Source organism: Hippocampus guttulatus, chromosome 16, assembly GCF_054856545.1.
Source record: "Hippocampus guttulatus isolate MCC_2025c chromosome 16, RoL_Hgut_1.0, whole genome shotgun sequence".
Lineage (NCBI taxonomy): Eukaryota > Metazoa > Chordata > Actinopteri > Syngnathiformes > Syngnathidae > Hippocampus > Hippocampus guttulatus.
Window position 1 is genome coordinate 2,810,950 of NC_141276.1, and position 14,375 is coordinate 2,825,324.

General features: G+C 46.5%; 2 protein-coding genes across 4 annotated transcripts in view; both read right to left on the minus strand.

Annotated features, from left to right (window-relative positions):
• nherf1b (NHERF family PDZ scaffold protein 1b) overlaps positions 1-2,300 on the minus strand; it is a 20,893-nt gene extending 18,593 nt beyond the window's left edge. Inside the window, exons 1-2 of one of the 3 annotated variants that reach the window (XM_086133630.1) lie at positions 2,217-2,300; positions 760-1,680 (exon numbers count right to left, since the gene is read on the minus strand). In XM_086133630.1, the coding sequence (XP_085989756.1) occupies positions 760-1,311 (552 nt within the window). In that variant the 5' untranslated portion in view covers positions 1,312-1,680; positions 2,217-2,300. Of the gene's footprint in view, positions 1-759; positions 1,917-2,131 lie in introns of those variants that run through there. The other 2 variants (XM_086133629.1, XM_086133631.1) reach the window with 2 other exon arrangements.
• On the minus strand, positions 2,058-11,154 carry LOC147192476 (ras-related protein Rab-37). The gene is made up of 9 exons (XM_086133632.1): positions 10,671-11,154; positions 9,686-9,796; positions 7,591-7,632; positions 6,847-6,913; positions 6,670-6,722; positions 6,288-6,353; positions 5,600-5,656; positions 5,424-5,500; positions 2,058-3,943 (listed from the first exon to the last, which is right to left on the minus strand). The coding sequence occupies exons 1-9, from the start codon at positions 10,779-10,781 to the stop codon at positions 3,838-3,840; spliced, it is 690 nt and encodes a 229-aa protein (XP_085989758.1). The 5' UTR covers positions 10,782-11,154; the 3' UTR covers positions 2,058-3,837.
• Between the last annotated feature and the right edge of the window lie 3,221 nt (positions 11,155-14,375).

The window sequence follows — 14,375 nt, forward strand, 5'->3', positions numbered from 1 at the left end:
TGCACTATAAGACAAGTAACGAATTCGGACACCATAAACCAGGCATGTCCAGCTCCGGGCCTGGAGGGCCACTTTCTTGCCTGTTTTCCAGCTCAACACACCTGATTCAGATGATCAGCTCATCAGCCAGCTCTGAAGCAGCATTAGAACAATCCTGATGATTTGAATCAGGTGCGTTGCTCCTTGGAGAGCTGGAAAACAGGCAGGACAGCGGCCCTTGAAGACCGACTTTGGACACCCCTGCTTTAAGAGAACCAATTACCTAATGGCCAACAGGTGTGCAGCTGTAGGGGGGGGGCCCTACAGTGCCACCTGTTGGTCCTAAACCGAATCATGACAGTAATTATAGTAATTATAGCACGTTAACACAACAAGTAAACTATTTTATGTGCAGGAACGTTTTTTCATTGTTAAACAGGTATTGGATACAATTAAGAGTAAAATACAATCTTAATTTTGAAATCATATCAGTGTTTATTTTTGCTGAAGTACATAACTTTTTTTTAAAGACACAGGTATTGGATACAATTAAGAGTAAAATACAATCTTAATTTTGAATTCATATCAGTGTGTGTTTATTTTTGGTAAAGTACATAACTTTTTTTTAAAGACATAGGTGTGTATTTCTATTGAAGTACAGAGTGCGAGTACGGTACTTTTGCCACCTCTGCGTGTCCATCACAGATACTTGCACTCTGTCAATGTAGCGTAAAGTCGGAATCTTTTCTTTTCCAACTGTACCTGGCCGATGCGACTCACCTTGTCTGAATTGACGCTCAGCTTCCTCTCGACGTCGCCGTGAATCTCTCCGTTCCTGTCCGGTACGGGCGTGCTCCCCCTGGACCGTCCGCTTCGCCCCTCCTCCGCTTCGTCGCCGCCGGCTCGCCGATCCTCACCATTTTCCGAGCCCTTGTCCTCGTCCTCCTCGTCTCGGTGCTTCTCAGCTTCCTCTTCATCCTCGAAAGGCAGCGGGACCCCGTCGTCGACGTACTCCTTCAGACACTTGATGTTGTGCTTCTTCAGCAGCTGCTCCGTGTCGGGGTCGACCACGACGAGCTCCAGCCGCCCCGAAGTGGCTCTTATCCGGCCCACGACTTGCTGGTGGCTCTCGTTCTCCACGTCGTCCCCGTTGACAAACACCAGGCGGTCTCCGGCGCGTAGCCCCGACGATTCCGCCGGGCTATCCGGCTCCACGAGCCGGATGAACTGGCCGGTCTTGCCCTTCTCCCCGTGGAGGTGGAAGCCGTAGCCGTTGTCGCCTTTATCCAGCGTGCAGAGCCGGGGCCGCAGGTACTGGCTTTTACTCGGCATGGTCGTCTGCTTTTCTCTGCCGCGACTCAACCTGTTGCTCGATACCCGGTGGGAAAGACTCGAAGAGCGAGCTGTAGGGATGCTGCCTGCTTCTCCTTTACGAGCGGGGAGCGTCAAACGAAGAAGTGAGAGCGCTACGAACAAATAGCCGAGCGCACTTTTTCCCCCTCCACTTACACCGAGTAACGGGTCCAAAGTCTGACTGGGGCTGTGGTCCTCTGCGTGACCCGCTTGCGGCGTGGAGCGAAGGTCCCGGTCCAAAAACTCCGTCAGCAGACTGTACGGCCCAAGTAGAAAGTCCAGTCAGGAAGAGGGAGGTGCGTTCACGGACCAGCCCAGCTGGCCTCTTCATGCAAAGCAGCCGCGAAGCTATAGGAAACGGGTCAGCGGTTGTTTCATTCGGTACACTTGCACCACGGAAGCGGATACAAGACAAAAACTAACGCCGCAAATAATGTTCACTTTTGTTTGGTTTAGTACTGATCTCGTATCATATACTGGCACGAAGTAACCAAAATTAAAAATATTACAGAAACATGTCGCAGTGGGATGGACTCAATTCTACACTACAACACAATAACATAATGGCTGTAGGCTCTAACCCTCTATCGTATCCCAAAAATATTTTAGCGCATGGTTTTTACAGTGGATTCGATTGTAATCCTGCTCTGTTTTCTTTTTACTTTATGATTGTCACCACTAACTGAACAAATAGATAGCATAATAATTTTGCCACGTACACAAACTAGAGAAACACGGTAATTCATCATTTAATAGTCTTAAAAACCCGCTGGACATTCTCAGAAATCCCAGGCCTCACCGCATCATAATTTTTTGGACAGAAACTCCCCCAAAATATTTTCCATGGAGAGAGCTGATAAGAGGCCACAAACAAGCACACCAACCTCCACCGGTGGAAATGTCAACCTGCTGGAGAATCAGCACAGATAAGTACGCGTGCTTAGAGCAGTGCAGCTCGTGGCTCAGCTGATTAGAGGTAAAGGATTGTGAAAGTCCACGCAAGCTGATGCACACTGACTCATACGGTAGATGTGAGAGGAGGAGGAGGAGGAGGAGGTGCGAAGGCTGCTGCAGTGAATCACAGATGTGCGCCATGTTTACAAACTCAACCGCATCCTTCACTTCATACAATCCGGGTATAGAACCGCGGTCACCATCGAGATATCACGCATCGCGCTAAGATACAGAAAGAATGCAGAATCATCTCTGTGGCCTGCAAATACTGAACATTTATACACGTTGAGGTTGCACAAAATAAACAGGCTCGCTGCTGCCACGCTGTGGCCTATTGACCTCTGCACAACCTGACTCCCACAACTTTCGCTCAAAATAACTTAATCATGACACACGCACACTTGTAGAAACCAGCACCACATACATTACAAAATATACTTTATATATATATATATATATATAGAATATGATAACAAAGCACTTTTTTTTCTCCATGGCACTTTGTGATCACCATGACACCTCCAAGAAGGAACACATGTGACAAGCAAACATTGAAAATGAACATTGTACAAATCAAGACAATACAGTGCATGAAACAATTACGGCTTCTGTACAGTCTCCACAACAACATCGATTGTTAAAAAGAGACACGGTTACGTTTCAGAGTGTTTGTGAAATAAGGAATGTACAGTAAACGTTTTGGGGACTCTCGAAGCAGGGCAGGAAATAATCTCCGGTGCAACCATGGAAAGATCCTGTAGCAAATCATTGAATAAAGTTCAGGTATGAGCCTCAAGGTATCGTGTGTACACACACACACACACACACACACACACACCGGGCAGGAGCCCTGCAACCATTGATTTTATTGGAACAACATTACGCATGTGGAGATGTAGCTACAGCTCGACTCGGACGCCGTCTGCACACTAGGCGAAGATTAAGACTGTAAGGCCAAAAAAAGGGATTGAGTTCACAGCCTCTGAAATGTGACATGAAGACAAAGTCATTCTATTCCCTAATCAACAGTCATATTGATTGTTCCTATAAAACTTGACCAAGCTCTACATCAGGGGTGTCCAAAGTCGGTCCTCTCCCAGGAGCAACACACCTGATTCACATCATCAGGATTGTTGTAATGCTGCTCCTGGTTGATGAGCTGATCATTTGAATCAGGTGTGTCACAGCTGGGAGAGCCGAAAACAGGCAGGACAGCGGCCCTCCAGCACCGACTTTGGACACCCCTGCTCTACGTTATCCCTGCAGACGGATCTACCGTTTTCCTTTTGTCAAATCTGGCTTTTTCGTTTGATCACAACTGTCACCACAAAGAGCACAACACTTTTCTACAGAGTGATATTCACATTTTTGAGAAGGGATGGCAATCGGATTCACTGTCATTCGGTAGAGTGGAGAAGAGGAGGACGCTCACTTCTGCGGATTAGTGCTGGGATTGGCTATACTTATCCCCCCCCCACCGTCTTGATCCCCGTCTGTGTGTATGTGTGCATGTGAGTGCGTGTGTGTCTCCCAGCCAAGTGTCGGCTTTAGCTACACAAGGCTGCAGCAACCGGTCTTGTGCTTCTGAGATTCGATGTAGTCATGTAGCTGGAACTTGGGCTCGTTTGGCTGTTGTGTGGTTCTGTGCTTCAGCTCCCTGGTAGAAGGAAAAAAGAGAGAGAACGAAAGGAAGTCAGATAGCAAGGGGGCGGATGAGCGGTAGGATGGAGCAAATCGAGTATATAAGGGATGGGTTGAGAAATGAAAACAGAAAACGCACGCGAGAGCGGGCCCCAACAAGAGATCTGTTCTTTGTTTCTCGAAACCTAATTTCGAAGCAAAATGTCCACTCAGCCGCCAGAACGCTGTTGTCATGATTTGGTTTGGGACAAAAGGTGGCACTGTAGGGCTCCCCCTGCAGCTGCACACCTGTTGGTCATTATGTAATTATTAGTTGTATAAAAACACTCAGTGTCGGGTCATTGTTGCTTTTTGCTGCTGTCATGTTTGTTTGTTGCTGTCATGGTTCTTTTCCTGTTAGTTTTTTTGCTGCAGTCATGGTTTTGTTTTGCTACTTTGGATTAGTTTTGGCTGTTAGCACTTTGTTTTGGATTCAGTTTTCTCCGTTTTATTAAATATAATTCGTCAAGTTCACCCCGCTCCTCCCTCCTGCCTGCTTGCTTTTTGGGGTCCACCACCATCTTGCATACGTGACAGTTGTTATCCTTGCGCAATCTAATGACGGAGGGTCAAACTTAATCACAACCGGTTGCCCTCCGGGGACAATTGTAATTGTGAAACCACGTACTGTTAATCTGGATATGCTCTTCCTCATATTGCAACATGACAATAAAAGCCCCTTGCAATCCTTTGATTTGTTTTTATAGACGGCATCCTTGCTTCTGTGTGAATGGGATCTGGAAAATGTTCACCATCACAACCACTGACAAAGCGCTTTTACTTCTAAATGAGCTTTTGACGTTTCTTGCCATTTAAATTCAGCCTCAATAGATGAAAATACCGGTACTGTGCGGACAAGTACAAGTACTGTAAATATTTTGAGGTTTCGGGCATTCTCTTCATCGTCAAGAATTGATACAGTATATGCATGTGAGGTGCAGGTCCACACATTCCTCACGGTAGTTCCCATGACTGAATGTGTGTGTCCCTTTTTAAAAGGCGGGTCAATTCAGCTGAGTGATGTGGATGTATGAAAACAAAAATAAATGGATGGCTGTGAAGTTCATGGCGTACCGCCACGGTGTCAGCCGACGCCGGCGGCAGGTGTGCTCAAACCGCCGATTATGGATTACAACTAATTAGCTGTGGTCGGCTATATTCAATAAGCTAACAATGGATGCTTTACCTGAGACATGCAGTTGAGAAACTGTATTGTATCGGGAAAAAAAAAGGCGGGGTGGCGGTGGGGGAAGCAATAATATGAACCCGCATGAGCGATCATCGATGGAGTGAGGGACGTCTGCATACACGTGAAACTGATGCGTCACATGCAGCTGAGAGCAAGCTTCCTGACACGGACACTTGTCTTTTTTTTTTTGAGAACTGCATCAACTGTTTGGGTGTTGAAGTTGGTATCGGGTATTAGTGAAGCACCGTGAAGCAGCTTTTACACTTACTTTGCGATCGCTAGAAAGGCCAGCTCCACGTTGATGCCAGTCTTTGCGCTGGTCTCCATAAATGGCACTCCATATTCCTTCAACAAAAACAAAAAATGCGCTTACGAGACTATTCACCGTAATGCGCTCTGCGTCTGTGGGAGTTTTTGTCCATTCCTCCAGAAGAGCAACCTTACCTTAGCCAACTTCTCCCCATCCTCCGTCTTGACCACCCGCTCTGCGGCCATGTCTGACTGTAAGGCGGCGGGATAAAAACAAGATATTGGGCCAAGGTTGGAGGTTAGAGGTCATAGAGTCACTGAGCTCATTGTTACAGAGCAGGTAGGGCTCATAATGTCGGCCCAGGCGCGCGGCTCATCCTCTTATGCGGCAGCCCCGCTTGTATGTCTGCCCGATAAGAGGATGTTCCCGAGCCAAAGCTCCCGCTGAGCGAAGGAGTGTCGCAAACTTCACTTCCAGTGGAGGACAGACGCCGCCATCCCGGCTGCTCTCAACACAAATAAGCCTCATTGACACGACATGACCCCCCACTGAGCAGAAAGTCCGCTCTCAACCGCCAGAGGGCGCCTTTTGGCAGATTCGTTCACGACTGTTGCTGGGAGCAAGGAGACTCGTCATCACCAGACGCATTGTGGAGAAAATGGTTTCCAGCTTCTGAATTCATGATAGTGTTTTGAATATATGACGGGCTGCTTTTGTGTTTTCATGCATCGAAGAAGAAAATGGGGGGGGGGGGGGGGCGACTGAGCTTCATGTGTTCAAATGTGAGCATTTTTCCGAACATGCACATGAGGAGTAAGCGATGGCACAGTCATCCTCTCGTTCCTTTTGTGTAACACAAAAAGTAAAGAAAGGTTTGCTCACCTTGTTGCCGAGCAACATGATGACCACATCCTTCTGGGCATAGTCATGTACTTCATTTAACCAAGCCTTTCAAAAAGTGGAAGAAGACAGCAGTGATGTGTGACACATTTACAAACAAATATCTCAAGACTGCATCGTGCTCGTCCCCCCCCCCCCCCGCCCCCCACGGGCACGCCCATCAATCAATCGCTGTGAGAACGAGCCACCGAGGAACACTTTTACTGCTTTTCATGATCTAAACCGGCCTGTTTTGATAACATTGTGCCGCTTCCGGTGGAGGAAGAGGGAATGGAAGCCCTCATTGTGGTTTGTAATGGGGCTTTTACAAGCAGGAAGTTTACAATACAAAGGCAGCGCATAGCCCCAAAAAAAATAACCTTACCCTGATATTGTCAAATGATGGCTTATTGGTGATATCATAAAGCAGAAGTAGTGCTGTAAAAAAGGAAAAGACACACAATCTCTTTAAAAAGGAGCGAATGTCTTACTTTGTAGAAAGGTCGCTCCCACACACACACAAACGCAGTATGAGGAAGTAGACTAAACAAGTAAAGGTTACCTTGGGCATCTCTATAGTAGGCGTGTGTCACGCTTCGGAATCTTTCCTGGCCGGCTGTATCCCAGATCTGAAACAAGCCACATAATTACACAGTGACGCAAACAGAAATGCTGCCCTACTGAACAAGCCAAACTGCAAACGACCAACGGAGGAATGTACCAGGATGGCTTATAGACTGTCTGTTGCCCAAATCTAGTCAAGGCCAACTTGCTGACATCAGTTTGCTGAATGGCACTTATCCTTTTTTTTTTTTTGTCAGCACGACCGATGAATTCCAAATCACTTCACACAAAGTCTGCGCTAAGATACGAATATTTTCATGGTCACGGTAATTTTGAGAACGCGTCCTGCCATCAGATGTAAAGACAACCACGTGGCGCCGACTGTAGCCAATTGCGCTTTTCAAATCAAATGTGGTCTTGCATCCTTCTGCCACACAAATGATTTTAACTCTCCGTGGGCGTCAAATTCCGCATTAACGGCAGCGTATGATGCAAGATGTGCAGGAACCATGGGTGAAGCCTCCAGCTACCGCAGAGGTATCTAATTATGTCACCTCCTACTGCTGTTCAACAAACAGGTTATGAGGATAGACGACCGGGGTGCCTTTGTGCGAAGAAACACGGTCGTAGTCCATTCAATTTGTAAACACTCGCAGATGAGTCCGCCACATCATCCGTCGGACTGCACGGGTTGATACACGCGTGCTGCAAAATACGGGAAAGGGAAGGCGCACTCGCTCACCTGGAGTTTGACTTTCAGGTTGTCGACGTCGACCACTTTATTCTAAGGGGCACAAAGCAAGAAGAGCTGTGAGACGTGCAGTTACATGCTTGTTGGTATGAGGAAATGAATGACCTCCAATTTGAGGGGACTAAAAAAGCACAAAGGTGCATCATGTGGCTAAAGAAAAGAGACAACTACAAGTGGCTTGTAAATGCTGCCAGGGAAAGTTAATTGCGAAAAAAATAATAATAATCCGCACGCAACAGCGTCAGTGAGAGGACAATGGGCTAAATATCAACCGACTCCTACTGTTCATTTCCTGCTAACTCGCAAGGCGGAAATATGATTTCCTGAGCAAAGTTTGGTCGAAAGCAGTTGCGAGCCACTCCAGCCAAAAGCCAAATAAAATACTGAATATTGCAAGAGAGAACATTTAAATCTTGACAGCAGTTTTTACGATATAATGTTAAAAAAAATACCGTAAAGCTGTCTGTTTGTTTGTTTGTTTGTTTTTTAGAATAACCCTGTTCCATAGGAAAGCACTGAAATAGAATTGATCCGTTTGGGAATCCTACTGTCACCTACATAAATTATTTAGTTGACGTCTTAACTGCCATTTCAACTGTTCTTTGTACAAGACTAAAAATATGATTGCTGTAGGCGGGTCGTCATCATTGGTACCCTTTTGTGGGAGAATCACACCCCAAAATTATTTTGCTCATTTTACTTTGTTTAGCGACAGCAAATTTCACAGCGCCATAGCACTCTTCGGACCACCGGATCGAAAAATGAACGCGCACTCACTTGAAATAAAACAAAACAGCGTCCTGAAAGTCTTCTCAGGCCCTGCGGCCATGTGCAGTCAGGACATTGTGCTTTGCTCACCTTTCCACAACAATAACCTTCCACCAGAAAGCAATTCACAGATAAGGGAAGTGTGAATCCAAAATATGTGTGTGTGAAAAACAGAGTTGCGTAGGATGGGGGGCGGGGGGGGCCCTCAAGATATGTTCAGATCTCACAGAGGCAGCAACCTGGTGACTACTGTGCTATGGAAGAATGGCCATGGTTCAACCCTGCATTAGTTGCCATGGCTTTCTATCCCCCCCCCCCCCCCCCCAATTATGATGTGAGAGGAGCCTGCAAGCTGAGTAACCGCTCCAAGGAAGCCTGCTGAAAATAGACCAGCCATGTTCCAAGCTGACAACAGCACTGCCTGCCTTTTCATGCACAAATAACAACCCCGGCACTCAACTGTTTGGCTCGGCTCACTCCGTTTTCCAGCCGCTTTCACAGCCGCGACGAGCCTGAAGCGGACTATTCACGACAGCGAATGAACAGTGCGGCGGCGGCGGCGGACGCATGGCTTTCTTCAGTCTCACTTTGCTTGTCGATGGATCCTGAACACAGGACCTGTTGCATAGCCTCGAGTGGTGGAAAAAAACAAATTGTCCTCAGCGGAGAGGATCGGCAAAGCTCTATCGGACAGGCAATCATTACGCTCCCTAATGTCTCCCTCGGTCCAGACAATACATCACTCTGGCTAATGCAACACAATTTCCGTCCCAAACCACCCGTAGTTGTCTCGCCATTAGCCGGAGTGTTTTGCGTTGATTGGATGAAACAAAAAGGTTAAGCGGGTACACTATTAAAAGACCACTTTTGTGTTTATGCCGACAGAGCGGTGATTCAGATTCCAAAACAACTGTGCAGCGAGTGCGTCCTGAGCCACCCTGAGGTTTTACGGGGGAAATTTGCTGGTGAATACAAAATAATGCCTCTTTGTTGCTCGAGGTCAGGCGGTAGGATGAGTTCGGAGCGTCACCAGCACTGAGCAAAGGAGACGAGGATGTGGGCGTGCATCCATGTAAGGCGCAGCCGGCGGATCCTAGCAGCGCAAGTGGGCTGAGAACGCCACTGGCTGCCTGCTGCCAGGATTTGTACATTCGGCGTTACCGTCACACGCTGATGGAAGCGAGGGTGATAATTGGCACGCTCAAGAGTGGCTCGCTCTTTGCTTTCCAGTTGTCAGAGTAACAGCAATAGGAGACAAATGTGAGGAAAAGTAGGCGTTGTTTTTTTTTTTTTTTTTCCCAAACAGGATAGCTCTCACCCTAAAGTCTATTCCAACGGTGGCAATAAAGTTGCCTCCCACAAATGCCCCGTCTTTAAATCGCAGCAAGATGCACGTCTTTCCCACGGAGGAGTCTCCCAACAGCATCACCTATCGATTAGAACAAAAGCCGTGAGCAGAGAGCAGGATGGGGGGGGGGGGGGCACAAAGGTGAGGTTCCAATTAAACGCAACAATGCTTTTGATAACAACTGCGATTCCTCTGCGGAGGAAATGAACATGGAGGGTTTCATGAGTCATTTTGTGTTGTGCCATTGCACAACAACTCCAGGATGAGCGGCTTTGGAAATACCAAGACTGCTCTGAGATGTCATCGACATGTGACACTGTCAGGCGGATTGGATGTTTTATAGTCAGATTCTGCCCAATTCAGTGCAGTGTCTACCTGCCCAAAGACAAATGGCCGAGGGCTATCCGTTTACAATTAATAGTTTGGACAATGGAGTAGAATTGAATTAAATCATACATTCACTTAAGAGGGCCCCCCCCCCCCCCCGATATATTGGTTTCCTTATTTGCTAGAGGGGAGGGGAAAATGCAAACATCTCTCATGATGACGCTCTGCAGCTGGAGCGACAACAAAACGCCTCGTTAACTTCCCCTTATCCGCGTGTGTTCAATGAAGTCCCCAATGCAAGTGCTGATTCACTTCAACTCACCGCGGTAATTGCTCGGTGCAATTTAACTCAACTCTGCTATTGTTTGAGCATCTCGACAGTAACAGGTGTGTCTTTCCTGCTTTTGGGAATGGGAGGGGTGCAACAAGTACACCCTCAACAAATATTTGCATCGGCACATGTGGACAAAGGGAAGCTTTGCAGTCTTCCGCTAGCTTGCGAGAAATGCCAATTTCAAACTTTGGGTCTGCACTAAAACAAGACACAAACACACCACGTCTAAGCTTCTATACACTTTGTGACCACTATACCGCAATACATCTAGATGACATTCGGAAAAATACACACCTTGAATGCAATATCATAATACTCGTTAACAGAAGCGCACCGCTCCAACACATATTTGGACGTGCCGTTTCTAGACTGCTTTCGCGTCAACGGTGCCTTCCTGATGGACATCGCGTTGGCAAATGATGCGTTCACGGAGCCAAAGCCACTCTCGTCCGATATGTAGTCCAGTAAGGACGCACACAGTGTTGTGTGTGGATCGGTGTATATGTTGAGTGTAGATCTCAGTCTGAGTCTCCGCCAGTCTCCAGCCCTTTTGCTCGCATGGTGTGCGGTCCCAAAAATGATGATCACCAGGAGGGGAAAAAATGGAAAACGCTTCAGGGTTGAGTTACCCCCCAAAAATGAAATAAATAAAAAGAGAATAAATGCAAGGGGGGGAAAACGCGAAGTGGCTAATTCAGAAGCATCGAGCAGTTATGAGAGCGGAAGATGACACACGGGCGGAAACATTTCTCTGCTTTGCATCCTGGCGTGGGCAGACGATATGAATTGACTAAGTGTGCGCGGCGCCAGCGTGCGAGTGCGCGCACGCACGTGCGTGAACGTGTGTTTCATGAGTGATAAATCATTTGGTACAGCCCCGAGGCTTATATTGTACCCAAAACAACTGAAGGGGTCAGATGAGAGGATAGATGACTCATTCGTGCCACAGGTGTTGTCCATACCGTATAAAGCGCATACAATAACCCGTTTTATTTTTTACCTAATTCATTTGAACGCCCCTTGTGTTCGAACATTTCATTCATGACCACAGTGAAGACGTCACAGTTACCATCTTTCATTGGTTATTTCTGCCCTGAATCATTTCCCTCTCTCTTATTCTTAACAGACAACCAACCGCCAACATTTGCTCTCGTTAAGAACAGATTCTATTTAAAAAGACTCGGTTGCTTAATTAACATGTCGTACGTATCAAATCTTTTCAACAAGGGTCAATTTAACAATTCAATATGTACGCATTTCCCTACAGTGTTTGGCTCCCCCTATCGTTCGTCATAAAAAACACTGATACCAAATTAGCACTTTGGTTGCATTTTATCGCACCCTAGAATCCGAGAAATGCACTGAGAAAACATAGGGCCAGACCATCACGCTGCAAAAGTACATTGAGAATTGTTTAATTCACTTAATGCATTTCATATTACATTTCCAACTAAAAATGCGACAATAAAAGTACGGTAATCTAAAATAATGGATTTTAAATCAACAAATAGACAGTTGTGGAGCATCTTCAGTTGTGGAGCATCTTCTGAAAAGTAGTTGGCAACACTGACGGCGCTGATTGAGTGATTTTGGAACTGACTGGTTTCATTCCACATGAAAAAGAGTAGACTAAAAATAAAACCTCTGAAGATATTCCACAACACACCTAAATGCTGTTTGATCAATATTGGATAAACATCAGCAACGGTTCCCGTAAACTCTTGCTGTTAACATTTCGTGAGATGTGCCACCAAATGCGAGTCAGTATGAAGAGAAGTCCGTGATCTTTAAATGTCAAAGCTGACAAATATTTATGCAGCAAAATACCAGCAGATGGTCGTCGGTTACGACATTAGATGCACTTGTGCAAACAAGAAACTGCATTCACAAAGGTATTCCCTTCATGTTTTATACGTGTCAGTGTCCATTAGAACAGTGGTCCCCAACCGCCGGTCCGCGGACCGGTCCGCGGGGCATTTGGTACCGGGCCGCACAGAAAGAACTTGCCTTAATTCCGTTTTATTTATTTCGGAATACGAAAGATGTTTTATTTTGAAAAAATACCGGATTCTCCATTACATTCGTCTGTGTTACGCTTGACCCCCGTCAAGCCACGCTTCTCGGTCACGTGACCGATTACGCTAAAAACAAAACGTTGGAGCTAGAAAAATGAGTTTAAAAAACTGCTGGAGATCGCAAATGACGGCGGCTTTAAAAGTACATTCGAGACAACTGGATTAAAGTTATGGCTGAATACTCTGAGATCATCACAATAGCACTGTTGCTATTTCTGACATCCTACCTGTGTAAGGTGTGGAGTTTCTGCAGCAACGGCGACTAAAACAAAATTACAAAGTAGACTGGACACAAACCACACACTTGAGCTGTCATTGTCTCCTATTACCCCGAGATGGGACCGTCTGGTTGCAGAAAATCAAGCTCGGGACTGTGGTGAGTCGTCATTTTCATGCACTTTGAATTTGTGTTGTATCGTATTTTGAAGGCATTACACGTTACTATAGCGATCAGAGTGTTGCGGCCAGATTAGACGCTCCTTGTGTTTATTATTATATTTCGAAAACACCACAGTTTTCATGCAGCTCATACCATATTATTTTGTTGTATTAATCCGCCACACCTTAAATGCCGGTCCCTGAAAATATTGTCTGACATAAACCGGTCCGTGGGCCAAACAAGTTCTGGGGACACCTGCATTAGAAAAGCATTTTCATTACAGCTCTAGCTTTGGATCTTTGGTATATATTTACCTTGTAATGACTGGTTGGCAGATATTTACAATTTTTCTTACGCAAACGTGAAGCAAATACAACACACAAATATTGCAACGACACATTTATAGGTCCAATCATTGCCCTTGAAGCTGGAGATACACATCAAGCACCTTCAAGCTTGTCTAAAAGCCAAAGCCCATTATTGACATTCTCCCCCCACCCCGCCATGCTGCGCTATAAACGCAGTGACACAAAGCCAAGTTACCACATCATCCACGACACTGAGCCAAGCCGCTCGTCTGCCCCCCCCCCCACGTCACAAAGCATCTCATCCTTGTTGAAAACGGCACTGCAGCCACCACCCACAAGCCAACAGACTGCTTCCACGCCGTTCACTCTTGCAGCCCTCATCACAATCGGGAAATCATGACAGCAGCATAATTATCCTTAATAACCAACCTTTCGCCAAGACCCCCCCCCCCCCCAACAGGATATTGAGAACAGTAATGAATGCAGAGAGTAGATGAAGCTTCTTACAATGACTGGTCCATTTCTGCATTCACTTAAGAGACTCAAGCACTCTACAGTGAATTGAAAGATACCCCCCCCCCCCCCAAAAAAACGGCTTCTGTTATGTCATAACTTGAGTCCAGACAGCCTGCCGTGAAGCCCTGTCCTTCTCATCACTCAGATGAATGTAGCAGCTTGTGTGAGGGTGGGAGGTGAATCTTGCAAAACAAACTCTTGGTTGAGTGAGTGCGTGGCAGGAAGTGCGCTCACTGTGAAAGTGATGCCCACGGTGGTGGAGGTGAAGGACCCGGAGATGAAATTGCCCTGGTGCGAGAGTGGGCTTTTCCATTTTATAAACTGGGCAGGAAGATCTTTTTTTGTTGTTGTTGAGGCGCACATTTGGTATTTGGGCCATTAGTAGGGACTTTACTGACTTAATGCACTCTTACTACTCCATCCATCCATCCATCTTCCTCTGCTTATCAGGGGTCAGGTCGCGGGGGGCAGCGGCTTGACTCGGGAAGTCCAGGCTTCCCTCTCCCCAGCCACTTTGTGCAGCTCACGCTTCCAAACCAACTCACATTTTACCACCAGCAAGCCTTTGGCGAAAAGATGACTTCATATACAGAGTTCAGGTTCATTTCGCATTCTCAGCAGCTTAGAAGCTGGATGTTTCCATGGCAACGCAAGATTAGATTCCTTCAGAGCATGCCATCTATCTGAATTGTCGGGGCCATTGACGAGGGACATAATGACG